The sequence below is a fragment of the Hemitrygon akajei genome, chromosome 7 (assembly GCF_048418815.1).
Source record: "Hemitrygon akajei chromosome 7, sHemAka1.3, whole genome shotgun sequence".
In the NCBI taxonomy this organism is placed as follows: Eukaryota; Metazoa; Chordata; class Chondrichthyes; order Myliobatiformes; family Dasyatidae; genus Hemitrygon; species Hemitrygon akajei.
This window is the reverse complement of record NC_133130.1, coordinates 3,657,236-3,672,917: the sequence shown is the minus strand read 5'-3', so window position 1 is coordinate 3,672,917 and position 15,682 is coordinate 3,657,236. Positions and strand designations below refer to the sequence as shown.

The window sequence follows — 15,682 nt, the reverse complement described above, 5'->3', positions numbered from 1 at the left end:
TGATCGTTTTCTTTTTCTTTGATCCATCACCAGCACTTGCATTGGATTTACGCTTTGGAGGCATGGCTACAAGGGTAAATAAGAGAAAATTTTAAGCCAGATACAAAGTTACACACTCAACACAGTGTTAACGGCAATGTGATCTGACTTAAAATGGCGGACGGCATTCTCCTTCCTTGAGCCGACGAACCGCTGAAGCCGCACAATATTTTCATGAGCGTCACAATGTAGTGCTTGTGTTCACTATTACGAATTGTATTTAGCTCAAATTTTCAATATAATAGGCTTTATGGCAGTCCGTTTGTAAGTACGAGTTGTCCATAAGTCAGACATTCGTAACCCGGGGATTGCCTGTATCTACTACCACTCTCTGTCTTCTCCCGCAAAGCCAGTGTCTAATACAATTTAATGCTGAGTGACTGAACCTTCTTGACCAACCACCCATGTGGACCTTCTCAAATCCCTTGCTAAAAGTCCATGTAGACAACATACGCTGTCTTGCCTTCATCAACATTTCTGGTAACTTCCTTGAAAAACTCTGTAAGATTGGTTAGACATGACCTACCACGCACGAAGCCATGCTGTCTATCTCTAGTCAGTCCCTGTCTGTACAAATACTCATATAGCTGGTCCCTTACAATACCTTCCAATAATATTTCTACTACTGATGACAGGCCTTCCAGCCTATAATTTCCTGGTTTATTTTGAAGGTCAGTAAGTTCAGGGTCACCTGATTTGAACACTGAAGGTAGAGGTAAAAGCAATTTTGCTACACGGTAGTGATATGATTAGCACAATCCTCTTACAGCTTAGGGTCAATTTGAATGTAATCTGAAAGCAGTTTGTACATCCTCCCTGTGGAATGTATGAGTTTTCTCTGGGTGCTCTGGTATCCTACCACAGCGCAAAGATGTGTCTGTTAGTAGGTTAATTGGCCACAGTTTATTCTCCCATGATTAGGCTAGGGTTAAGTTGTCAGTCAACATGACTTGAATGGTGGAAAGGCCAATTCCAGGCTGTATCTCTAAATAAATAACTAAATATGATACATTAGAGCTTTTTAAGAGATGTTTAGATAGGCATATGAATGTGCAGAAAATGGAAAGGTATGGACATTTTTTAGGCAGAAGGGATTACTTTAGTTAACCATTTGATTAATTGGTTTGGCACAACATTTTGTGGGCTGAAGGACCAGTTCTGGTGCAGTAATGTTCTAGGTGCTATGTTCAATGATGTGTAGTATATCTCCTGCACCCGCAACATTGTCAACTGTGCCTCCGTCCCAATGTTCTCCCAATGAGTCCTGTGTTCCCATTACAGATCTCTGTCAAAGTGCTTTTGTTGGCTTGCATGAACATCAGCAGTCTCTTTATCAGTTACCTCACTGACCGGGCACAGCGATTGGCTTTCCTGAAAACTAGACGGAGTATTGATGGCAGGCTGCAATTGGAGAAAGAAAATGAAAGACAGGTAACATCAGAGGGAGAACACTGTTGTCAGCTCAAAGACTAACTCCCCATCCCACTGTCCCTCCATGCCCCATCCCAATGTCCCTTCATATCCCCATCCCAACATCCCCCAATATACCAGATTTCACCATCTCCCCATATCCCTGATTTCACCCTATCCCCAAATCCCATCCCACCATCACTCCATGTCCCCGATTCCACCATCTCCACATAACCCCATCCAACCATCTCTCCATATCCCCGATTCCACCATCTCCCCATAACCACATCCAACCATCTCTCCATATCCCCGATTCCACCATCTCCCCATAACCCCATCCAACCATCTCTCCATATCCCCGATTCCACCATCTCCCCATAACCCCATCCAACCATCACTCCCTATCCCTGATTCCTCCCTCCCCATAATCCCATCCAACCATCACTCCCTATCCCTGATTTCTCCCTCCCCATAACCCCATCCAACCATCACTCCCTATCCGATTCCACCATCTCCCCATAAACCCATCCAACCATCACTCCCTATCCCTGATTCCTCCCTCCCCATAATCCCATCCAACCATCACTCCCTATCCCTGATTCCTCCCTCCCCATAACCCCATCCAACCATCATTCCCTATCCCTGATTCCACCATCTCCCCATAACCCCATCCAACCATCACTCCCTATCCCTGATTCCACCATCTCCCCATAATCCCATCCAACCATCACTCCCTATCCCTGATTCCACCATCTCCCCATAACCCCATCCAAACATCATTCCCTATCCCTGATTCCTCCCTCCCCATAACACCATCCAACCATCATTCCCTATCCCTGATTCCACCATCTCCCCATAACCCCATCCAACCATCACTCCCTATCCAATTCCACCATCTCCCCATAACCCCATCCAACCATCACTCCCTATCCCTGATTCCACCATCTCCCCATAACCCCATCCAACCATCACTCCGTATCCCCGATTCCACCATCTCCCCATAAACCCATCCAACCATCTCTCCATATCCCCGATTCCACCATCTCCCCATAACCCCATCCAACCATCACTCCCTATCCCTGATTCCTCCCTCCCCATAATCCCATCCAACCATCACTCCCTATCCCTGATTTCTCCCTCCCCATAACCCCATCCAACCATCACTCCCTATCCGATTCCACCATCTCCCCATAAACCCATCCAACCATCACTCCCTATCCCTGATTCCTCCCTCCCCATAATCCCATCCAACCATCACTCCCTATCCCTGATTCCTCCCTCCCCATAACCCCATCCAACCATCATTCCCTATCCCTGATTCCACCATCTCCCCATAACCCCATCCAACCATCACTCCCTATCCCTGATTCCACCATCTCCCCATAATCCCATCCAACCATCACTCCCTATCCCTGATTCCACCATCTCCCCATAACCCCATCCAAACATCATTCCCTATCCCTGATTCCTCCCTCCCCATAACACCATCCAACCATCATTCCCTATCCCTGATTCCACCATCTCCCCATAACCCCATCCAACCATCACTCCCTATCCGATTCCACCATCTCCCCATAACCCCATCCAACCATCACTCCCTATCCCTGATTCCACCATCTCCCCATAACCCCATCCAACCATCACTCCGTATCCCTGATTCCACCATCTCCCCATAACCCCATCCAACCATCACTCCCTATCCCTGATTCCACCTGTTCATATCCCAAATTGCACTGCCTCCCCATATCCCCACCACACTGTCTGTTCATATCCCCCATTGCACTGTCTGTTCCTATCCCCATCACACTGTCCGTTCATATCCCCCATCACACTGTCTGTTCATATCCCCATCACACTGTCTGTTCATATCCCCCATCACACTGTCTGCTCATATCCCCATCAAACTGTCTGTTCATATCCCAATCACACTCTGTTCATATCCCCCATTGCACCAACTTCCCATATCCCCATCACACTGTCTGTTCATATCCCCCATCAAACTGTATGTTCATATCCCCATCACACTCTGTTCATATCCCCCATTGCAGCATCTCCCCATATCCCCATCACACTGTCTGTTCATATCCCCATCACACTGTCTGTTCATATCCCCATCACACCGTCTGTTCCTATCCCCATCACACTGTCTGTTCATATCCCTCATTACACTGTCTGCCCATATCCCCATCACACTGTCTGTTCATATCCCCCATTGCACCAACTCCCCATATCCCCATGACACTGTCTGTTCCTATCCCCATCACACTGTCTGTTCATATCCCTCATTACACTGTCTGCCCATATCCTCATCACACTGTCTGTTCATATCCCCCATTGCACCAACTCCCCATATCCCCACCACACTGTCTGTTCATATCCCCCATTGCACCATCTCCCCATATCCCCATCACAGTCTGTTCATATCCCCATTGCACCATCTCCCCATATCCCCATCACACTGTCTGTTCCTATCCCCATCACACTGTCTGTTCATATCCCCCATTGCACCAACTCCCCATATCCCCATCACACTGTCTGTTCATATCCCCCATTGCACTGTCTCCCCATATCCCCATCACCCTGACTGTTCATATCCCCATCACACTGTCTGTTCATATCCCCATCACACTGTCTGTTCATATCCCCCATTGCACTGTCTCCGCATATCCCCATCACACTGTCTGTTCATATACCCCATTGCACCATCTCCCCATATCCCCATCACAGTCTATTCATATCCCCATTGCACCATCTCCCCATATCCCCATCACACTGTCTGTTCATATCCCCCATTGCACCATCTCCCCATATCCCCATCACACTGTCTGTTCATATCCCCCATTGCACCAACTCCCCATATCCCCATCACACTGTCTGTTCATATCCCCCATTGCACTGTCTCCCCATATCCCCATCACCCTGACAGTTCATATCCCCATCACACTGTCTGTTCATATCCCGATCACACTGTCTGTTCATATCCACCATTGCACTGTCTCCGCATATCCCCATCACACTGTCTGTTCATATACCCAATTGCACCATCTCCCCATATCCCCATCACAGTCTGTTCATATCCCCATCACACTGTCTGTTCATATCCCCCATTGCACCAACTCCCCATATCCCCATCACACTGTCTGTTCATATCCCCATCACACTGTCTGTTCATATCCCCCATTGCACCAACTCCCCATATCCCCATCACACTGTCTGTTCATAAACCCCCATTGCACCAACTCCCCATATCCCCATCACACTGTCTGTTCATATCCCCCATTGCAGTCTCCCCATATCCCCATCACCCTGACTGTTCATATCACCCATTGCACCAACTCCCCATATCCCCATCATATTGTCTGTTCATATCCCCCATTGCACTGTCTCCCCATATCCCCATCACCCTGACTGTTCATATCCCCATCACACTGTCTGTTCATATCCCCATCACTCTGTCTGTTCATATCCACCATTGCACTGTCTCCGCATATCCCCATCACACTGTCTGTTCATATACCCAATTGCACCATCTCCCCATATCCCCATCACAGTCTGTTCATATCCCCATTGCACCATCTCCCCATATCCCCATCACACTGTCTGTTCCTATCCCCATCACACTGTCTGTTCATATCCCCCATTGCACCAACTCCCCATATCCCCATCACACTGTCTGATCCTATCCCCATCACACTGTCTGTTCATATCCCCCATTGCACTGTCTCCCCATATCCCCATCACCCTGACTGTTCATATCCCCATCACACTGTCTGTTCATATCCCCATCACACTGTCTGTTCATATCCACCATTGCACTGTCTCCGCATATCCCCATCACACTGTCTGTTCATATACCCAATTGCACCATCTCCCCATATCCCCATCACAGTCTGTTCATATCCCCATTGCACCATCTCCCCATATCCCCATCACACTGTCTGTTCCTATCCCCATCACACTGTCTGTTCATATCCCCCATTGCACCAACTCCCCAAATCCCCATCACACTGTCTGTTCATATCCCCATCACACTGTCTGTTCATATCCCCCATTGCACCAACTCCCCATATCCCCATCACACTGTCTGTTCATAAACCCCCATTGCACCAACTCCCCATATCCCCATCACACTGTCTGTTCATATCCCCCATTGCACTGTCTCCACTTATCCCCATCACCCTGACTGTTCATATCCCCCATTGCACCAACTCCCCATATCCCCATCATATTGTCTGTTCATATCCCCCATTGCACCATCTCCCCATATCCCCATCACACTGTCTGATCCTATCCCCATCACACTGTCTGTTCATATCCCCCATTGCACTGTCTGCCCATATCCCCATCACACTGTCTCCCCATATCCCCATCACACTGTCTGTTCATATCCCCCATTGCACCAACTCCACATATCCCCATCACCCTGACTGTTCATATCCCCATCACACTGTCTCCCCATATCCCCATCACACTGTTTGTTCATATCCCCATCACACTGTCTGTTCATATCCCTCATTGCACTGTCTCCCCATATCCCCATCACACTGTCTCTTCATATCCCCCATTGCAACAACTCCCCATATCCCCATCACCGTCTGTTCATATCCCCCATTGCACCAACTCCCCATATCCCCATCACCGTCTGTTCATATCCCCCATTGCACCATCTCCCCATATCCCCATCACCGTCTGTTCATATCCCCCATTGCACCATCTCCCCATATCCCCATCACCGTCTGTTCATATCCCCCATTGCACCAACTCCCCATATCCCCATCACACTGTCTGTTCATATCCCTCATTGCACCATCTCCCCATATCCCCATCACCGTCTGTTCATATCCCCCATTGCACCAACTCCCCATATCCCCATCACCGTCTGTTCATATCCCCCATTGCACCATCTCCCCATATCCCCATCACCGTCTGTTCATATCCCCCATTGCACCAACTCCCCATATCCCCATCACACTGTCTGTTCATATCCCCCATTGCACCATCTCCCCATATCCCCATCACCGTCTGTTCATATCCCCCATTGCACCATCTCCCCATATCCCCATCACCGTCTGTTCATATCACCCATTGCACCAACTCCCCATATCCCCATCACACTGTCTGTTCATATCCTCCATTGCACCATCTCCCCATATCCCCATCACCGTCTGTTCATATCCCCCATTGCACCAACTCCCCATATCCCCATCACACTGTCTGTTCATATCCCCCATTGCAACAACTCCCCATATCCCCATCACCGTCTGTTCATATCCCCCATTGCACCATCTCCCCATATCCCCATCACACTGTCTGTTCATATCCCCATCACACTGTCTGTTCATAACCCCCATCACACTGTCTGTTCATATCCCCCATTGCACTGTCTCCCCATATCCCCATCATACTGTCTGTTCATATCCCCCACTGCACCATCTCCCCATATCCCCATCACACTGTCTGTTCATAGCCCCCATTGCACCAACTCCCCATATCCCCATCACACTGTCTGTTCATAGCCCCCATTGCACCAACTCCCCATATCCCCATCACACTGTCTGTTCATATCCCCATCACCGTCTGTTCATATCCCCCATTGCAATGTCTCCCCATATCTCCATCACACTGTCTGTTCATAGCCCCCATTGCACCATCTCCCCATATCCCCATCACACTGTCTGTTCATAGCCCCCATTGCACCAACTCCCCATATCCCCATCACACTGTCTGTTCATATCCCCATCACCGTCTGTTCATATCCCCCATTGCAATGTCTCCCCATATCTCCATCACACTGTCTGTTCATATCCCCATCACACTGTCTGTTCATATCCCCCATTGCACCAACTCCCCATATCCCCATCACACTGTCTGTTCATATCCCCATCACCGTCTGTTCATATCCCCCATTGCAATGTCTCCCCATATCTCCATCACACTGTCTGTTCATATCCCCATCACACTGTCTGTTCATATCCCCCATTGCACCATCTCCCCATATCCCCATCGTATTGTCTGTTAATATCCCCATTGCACCAACTCCCCATATCCCCATCATATTGTCTGTTCCAATCCCCCATTGCACCAACTCCCCATATCCCCATCATATTGTCTGTTCATATCCCCCATTGCACCAACTCCCCATATCCCCATCATATTGTCTGTTCATATCCCCCATTGCACCATCTCCCCATATCCCCATCACACTGTCTGTTCATATCCCCATTGCACCATCTCCCCATATCCCCATCACACTGTCTGCCCATATCCCCATCATACTGTCTGTTCATATCCCCATCACACTGTCTCCCCATATCCCCATCACACTGTCTGTTCATATCCCTCATTGCACCATCTCCCCATATCCCCATCACCCTGACTGTTCATATCCCCATGACACTGTCTGTTCATATCCCCATCACACTGTCTATTCATATCCCCATTGCACCATCTCCCCATATCCCCATCACACTGTCTGTACATATCCCCCATTGCACCATCTCCCCATATCCCCATCACCCTGACTGTTCATATCCCCATGACAATGTCTCCCCATATCCCCATCACACTGTTTGTTCATATCCCCCATTGCACCATCTCCCCATATCCCCATCACACTGTCTGTTCATATCCCCCATTGCACCAACACCCCATATCCCCATCACCCTGACTGTTCATATCCCCATCACACTGTCTCCCCATATCCCCATCACACTGTCTGTTCATATCCCCATTGCACCATCTCCTCATATCCCCATCACACTGTCTGTTCATATCCCCCATTGCACCATCTACCCATATCCCCATCACAGTCGGTTCATATCCCCATCACACTGTCTCCCAATATCCCCATCACAGTCTGTTCATATCCCCATCACACTGTCTGTTCATATCCCCCATTGCACCATTTCCCCATATCCCCATCACAGTCTGTTCATATCCCCATCACACTGTCTGTTCATATCCCCATCACACCGTCTGTTCATATCCACCATTGCACTGTCTCCCCATATCCCCATCACCCTGACTGTTCATATCCCCATCACACTGTCTGTTCATATCCCCATCACACTGTCTGTTCATATCCACCATTGCACTGTCTCCGCATATCCCCATCACACTGTCTGTTCATATACCCAATTGCACCATCTCCCCATATCCACATCACAGTCTGTTCATATCCCCATTGCACCATCTCCCCATATCCCCATCACACTGTCTGTTCCTATCCCCATCACACTGTCTGTTCATATCCCCCATTGCACCAACTCCCCATATCCCTATCACACTGTCTGTTCATATCCCCATCACACTGTCTGTTCATATCCCCCATTGCACTAACTCCCCATATCCCCATCACACTGTCTGTTCATAAACCCCCATTGCACCAACTCCCCATATCCCTATCACACTGTCTGTTCATATCCCCCATTGCACTGTCTCCCCATATCCCCATCACCCTGACTGTTCATATCCCCCATTGCACCAACTCCCCATATCCCCATCATATTGTCTGTTCATATCCCCCATTGCACCATCTCCCCATATCCCCATCACACTGTCTGATCCTATCCCCATCACACTGTCTGTTCATATCCCCCATTGCACTGTCTCCCCATATCCCCATCACCCTGACTGTTCATATCCCCATCACACTGTCTGTTCATATCCCCATCACACTGTCTGTTCATATCCACCATTGCACTGTCTCCGCATATCCCCATCACACTGTCTGTTCATATACCCAATTGCACCATCTCCCCATATCCCCATCACAGTCTGTTCATATCCCCATTGCACCATCTCCCCATATCCCCATCACACTGTCTGTTCCTATCCCCATCACACTGTCTGTTCATATCCCCCATTGCACCAACTCCCCATATCCCCATCACACTGTCTGTTCATAAACCCCCATTGCACCAACTCCCCATATCCCCATCACACTGTCTGTTCATATCCCCCATTGCACTGTCTCCCCATATCCCCATCACCCTGACTGTTCATATCCCCCATTGCACCAACTCCCCATATCCCCATCATATTGTCTGTTCATATCCCCCATTGCACCATCTCCCCATATCCCCATCACACTGTCTGATCCTATCCCCATCACACTGTCTGTTCATATCCCCCATTGCACTGTCTCCCCATATCCCCATCACCCTGACTGTTCATATCCCCATCACACTGTCTGTTCATATCCCCATCACACTGTCTGTTCATATCCACCATTGCACTGTCTCCGCATATCCCCATCACACTGTCTGTTCATATACCCAATTGCACCATCTCCCCATATCCCCATCACAGTCTGTTCATATCCCCATTGCACCATCTCCCCATATCCCCATCACACTGTCTGTTCCTATCCCCATCACACTGTCTGTTCATATCCCCCATTGCACCACCTCCCCAAATCCCCATCACACTGTCTGTTCATATCCCCATCACACTGTCTGTTCATATCCCCCATTGCACCAACTCCCCATATCCCCATCACACTGTCTGTTCATAAACCCCCATTGCACCAACTCCCCATATCCCCATCACACTGTCTGTTCATATCCCCCATTGCACTGTCTCCACTTATCCCCATCACCCTGACTGTTCATATCCCCCATTGCACCAACTCCCCATATCCCCATCATATTGTATGTTCATATCCCCCATTGCACCATCTCCCCATATCCCCATCACACTGTCTGATCCTATCCCCATCACACTGTCTGTTCATATCCCCCATTGCACTGTCTGCCCATATCCCCATCACACTGTCTCCCCATATCCCCATCACCCTGACTGTTCATATCCCTATCACACTGTCTGTTCATATCCACCATTGCACTGTCTCCGCATATCCCCATCACACTGTCTGTTCATATACCCAATTGCAGCATCTCCCCATATCCACATCACAGTCTGTTCATATCCCCATTGCACCATCTCCCCATATCCCCATCACACTGTCTGTTCCTATCCCCATCACACTGTCTGTTCATATCCCCCATTGCACCAACTCCCCATATCCCTATCACACTGTCTGTTCATATCCCCATCACACTGTCTGTTCATATCCCCCATTGCACCAACTCCCCATATCCCCATCACACTGTCTGTTCATAAACCCCCATTGCACCAACTCCCCATATCCCCATCACACTGTCTGTTCATATCCCCCATTGCACTGTCTCCCCATATCCCCATCACCCTGACTGTTCATATCCCCCATTGCACCAACTCCCCATATCCCCATCATATTGTCTGTTCATATCCCCCATTGCACCATCTCCCCATATCCCCATCACACTGTCTGATCCTATCCCCATCACACTGTCTGTTCATATCCCCCATTGCACTGTCTCCCCATATCCCCATCACCCTGACTGTTCATATCCCCATCACACTGTCTGTTCATATCCCCATCACACTGTCTGTTCATATCCACCATTGCACTGTCTCCGCATATCCCCATCACACTGTCTGTTCATATACCCAATTGCACCATCTCCCCATATCCCCATCACAGTCTGTTCATATCCCCATTGCACCATCTCCCCATATCCCCATCACACTGTCTGTTCCTATCCCCATCACACTGTCTGTTCATATCCCCCATTGCACCACCTCCCCAAATCCCCATCACACTGTCTGTTCATATCCCCATCACACTGTCTGTTCATATCCCCCATTGCACCAACTCCCCATATCCCCATCACACTGTCTGTTCATAAACCCCCATTGCACCAACTCCCCATATCCCCATCACACTGTCTGTTCATATCCCCCATTGCACTGTCTCCACTTATCCCCATCACCCTGACTGTTCATATCCCCCATTGCACCAACTCCCCATATCCCCATCATATTGTATGTTCATATCCCCCATTGCACCATCTCCCCATATCCCCATCACACTGTCTGATCCTATCCCCATCACACTGTCTGTTCATATCCCCCATTGCACTGTCTGCCCATATCCCCATCACACTGTCTCCCCATATCCCCATCACACTGTCTGTTCATATCCCCCATTGCACCAACTCCCCATATCCCCATCATATTGTATGTTCATATCCCCCATTGCACCATCTCCCCATATCCCCATCACACTGTCTGTTCATATCCCCATCACACTGTCTGTTCATATCCCTCATTGCACTGTCTCCCCATATCCCCATCACACTGTCTGTTCATATCCCCCATTGCAACAACTCCCCATATCCCCATCACCGTCTGTTCATATCCCCCATTGCACCAACTCCCCATATCCCCATCACCGTCTGTTCATATCCCCCATTGCACCATCTCCCCATATCCCCATCACCGTCTGTTCATATCCCCCATTGCACCATCTCCCCATATCCCCATCACCGTCTGTTCATATCCCCCATTGCACCAACTCCCCATATCCCCATCACACTGTCTGTTCATATCCCTCATTGCACCATCTCCCCATATCCCCATCACCGTCTGTTCATATCCCCCATTGCACCAACTCCCCATATCCCCATCACCGTCTGTTCATATCCCCCATTGCACCATCTCCCCATATCCCCATCACCGTCTGTTCATATCCCCCATTGCACCAACTCCCCATATCCCCATCACACTGTCTGTTCATATACCCCATTGCACCATCTCCCCATATCCCCATCACCGTCTGTTCATATCCCCCATTGCACCATCTCCCCATATCCCCATCACCGTCTGTTCATATCACCCATTGCACCAACTCCCCATATCCCCATCACACTGTCTGTTAATATCCTCCATTGCACCATCTCCCCATATCCCCATCACCGTCTGTTCATATCCCCCATTGCACCAACTCCCCACATCCCCATCACACTGTCTGTTCATATCCCCCATTGCAACAACTCCCCATATCCCCATCACCGTCTGTTCATATCCCCCATTGCACCATCTCCCCATATCCCCATCACACTGTCTGTTCATATCCCCATCACACTGTCTGTTCATATCCCCATCACACTGTCTGTTCATATCCCCCATTGCACTGTCTCCCCATATCCCCATCATATTGTCTGTTCATATCCCCCATTGCACCATCTCCCCATATCCCCATCACACTGTCTGTTCATAGCCCCCATTGCACCAACTCCCCATATCCCCATCGTATTGTCTGTTAATATCCCCATTGCACCAACTCCCCATATCCCCATCATATTGTCTGTTCCAATCCCCCATTGCACCAACTCCCCATATCCCCATCATATTGTCTGTTCATATCCCCCATTGCACCAACTCCCCATATCCCCATCATATTGTCTGTTCATATCCCCCATTGCACCATCTCACCATATCCCCATCACACTGTCTGTTCATATCCCCCATTGCACCATCTCCCCATATCCCCATCACACTGTCTGCCCATATCCCCATCATACTGTCTGTTCATATTCCCATCACTCTGTCTCCCCATATCCCCATCACACTGTCTGTTCATATCCCTCATTGCACCATCTCCCCATATCCCCATCACCCTGACTGTTCATATCCCCATGACACTGTCTGTTCATATCCCCATCACACTGTCTATTCATATCCCCATTGCACCATCTCCCCATATCCCCATCACACTGTCTGTACATATCCCCCATTGCACCATCTCCCCATATCCCCATCACCCTGACTGTTCATATCCCCATGACACTGTCTCCCCATATCCCCATCACACTGTTTGTTCATATCCCCCATTGCACCATCTCCCCATATCCCCATCACACTGTCTGTTCATATCCCCCATTGCACCAACACCCCATATGCCCATCACCCTGACTGTTCATATCCCCATCACACTGTCTCCCCATATCCCCATCACACTGTCTGTTCATATCCCCATTGAACCATCTCCTCATATCCCCATCACACTGTCTGTTCATATCCCCCATTGCACCATCTACCCATATCCCCATCACAGTCGGTTCATATCCCCATCACACTGTCTCCCAATATCCCCATCACAGTCTGTTCATATGCCATCACACTGTCTATTCATATCCCCCATTGCACCATCTCCCCATATCCCCATCACAGTCTGTTCATATCCCCATCACACTGTCTGTTCATATCCCCCATTGCACCATTTCCCCATATCCCCATCACAGTCTGTTCATATCCCCATCACACTGTCTGTTCATATCCCCATCACACCGTCTGTTCATATCCCCCATTTCACTGTCTCCCCATAACTCCCATCATATTGTCTATTCATATCCCCATCACACTGTCTGTTCCTATCCCCATCACATTGTCTGTTCATATCCCCATCACACTGTCTGTTCATATCCCCCATCACACTGTCTGTTCCTATCCCCATCAGACTGTCTGTTCATATCCCCCATTGCACTGTCTGCCCATATCCCCATCACAGTCGGTTCATATCCCCATCACACTGTCTCCCAATATCCCCATCACAGTCTGTTCATATGCCATCACACTGTCTATTCATATCCCCCATTGCACCATCTCCCCATATCCCCATCACAGTCTGTTCATATCCCCATCACACTGTCTGTTCATATCCCCCATTGCACCATTTCCCCATATCCCCATCACAGTCTGTTCATATCCCCATCACACTGTCTGTTCATATCCCCATCACACCGTCTGTTCATATCCCCCATTTCACTGTCTCCCCATAACTCCCATCATATTGTCTATTCATATCCCCATCACACTGTCTGTTCCTATCCCCATCACATTGTCTGTTCATATCCCCATCACACTGTCTGTTCATATCCCCCATCACACTGTCTGTTCCTATCCCCATCAGACTGTCTGTTCATATCCCCCATTGCACTGTCTGCCCATATCCCCATCACATTGTCTGTGCATATCCACCATCATACTGTCTGTTCATATCCGCCATTGCGCCATCTCCCCATATCCCCATCAAACTGTCTGTTCATATCCCCCATTACACTGTCTGTACCTAACCCCATCACACTGTCTGTTCATATCCCCCATCACACTGTCTGTTCATATCCCTCATTACACTGTCTGCCCATATCCACATCATACTGTCTGTTCATATCCCCTTTGCAATATCTCCCCATAACCCCCATCACACTGTCTCCCCATATCTCTCATCGCACTGTCCGCCCATATCCCCATCACACTGTCTGTTCATATCCCCCATTGCACCATCTCCCCATATCCCCATCATACTGTCTGTTGATATCCCCATTGCACCATCTCCCCATATCCCCATCACACTGTCTGTTCATATCCCCTTTGCAATGTCCCCCATATCCCCATCACACTATCTCTTCATATCCCCCATTGCACCAACTCCCCATATCCCCATCACACTGTCTGTTCATATCCCCATCACAGTCTGTTCATATCCCCCATTGCAACAACTCCCCATATCCCCATCACCGTCTGTTCATATCCCCCATTGCACCATCTCCCCATATCCCCATCACACTGTCTGTTCCAATCCCCCATTGCACCAACTCCCCATATCCCCATCATATTGTCTGTTCATATCCCCCATTGCACCAACTCCCCATATCCCCATCATATTGTCTGTTCATATCCCCCATTGCACCATCTCCCCATATCCCCATCACACTGTCTGTTCATATCCCCCATTGCACCATCTCCCCATATCCCCATCACACTGTCTGCCCATATCCCATTCATACTGTCTGTTCATATCCCCATCACACTATCTCCCCATATCCCCACCACACTGTCTGTTCATATCCCTCATTGCACCATCTCCCCATATCACCATCACACTGTCTGTTCATATCCCCATTGCACCATCTCCCCATATCCCCATCACCCTGACTGTTCATATCCCCATGACACTGTCCGTTCATATCCCCATCACACTTATTCATATCCCCATTGCACCATCTCCCCATATCCCCATCACACTGTCTGTACATATCCCCCATTGCACCGTCTCCCCATATCCCCATCACAGTCTGTTCATATCCCCATCACACTGTCTCCCCATATCCCCATCACACTGTCTGTTCATATCCCCCATTGCACCATCTCCCCATATCCCTATCACACTGTCTCCCCATATTCCCATCACACTGTCTGTTCATATCCCCCTTTGCACCATCTCCCCATATCCCCATCACACTGTCTGTTCATATCCCCCATTGCACCAACTCCCCATATCCCCATAATATTGTCTATTCATATCCCCCATTGCACCATCTCCCCATATCCCCATCACACTGTCTGT

At 49.0% G+C, this 15,682-nt stretch overlaps 1 protein-coding gene across 1 annotated transcript in view; it reads left to right on the top strand.

Moving 5' to 3' along the window:
- LOC140729913 (adenylate cyclase type 8-like) overlaps window positions 1–15,682 on the top strand; it is a 177,415-nt gene that overhangs the window by 20,882 nt on the left and 140,851 nt on the right. Inside the window, exon 2 of the mRNA XM_073050085.1 lies at window positions 1,321–1,470. Coding sequence (XP_072906186.1) covers window positions 1,321–1,470 — 150 coding nt within the window. The remainder of the gene's footprint in view (window positions 1–1,320; window positions 1,471–15,682) is intronic.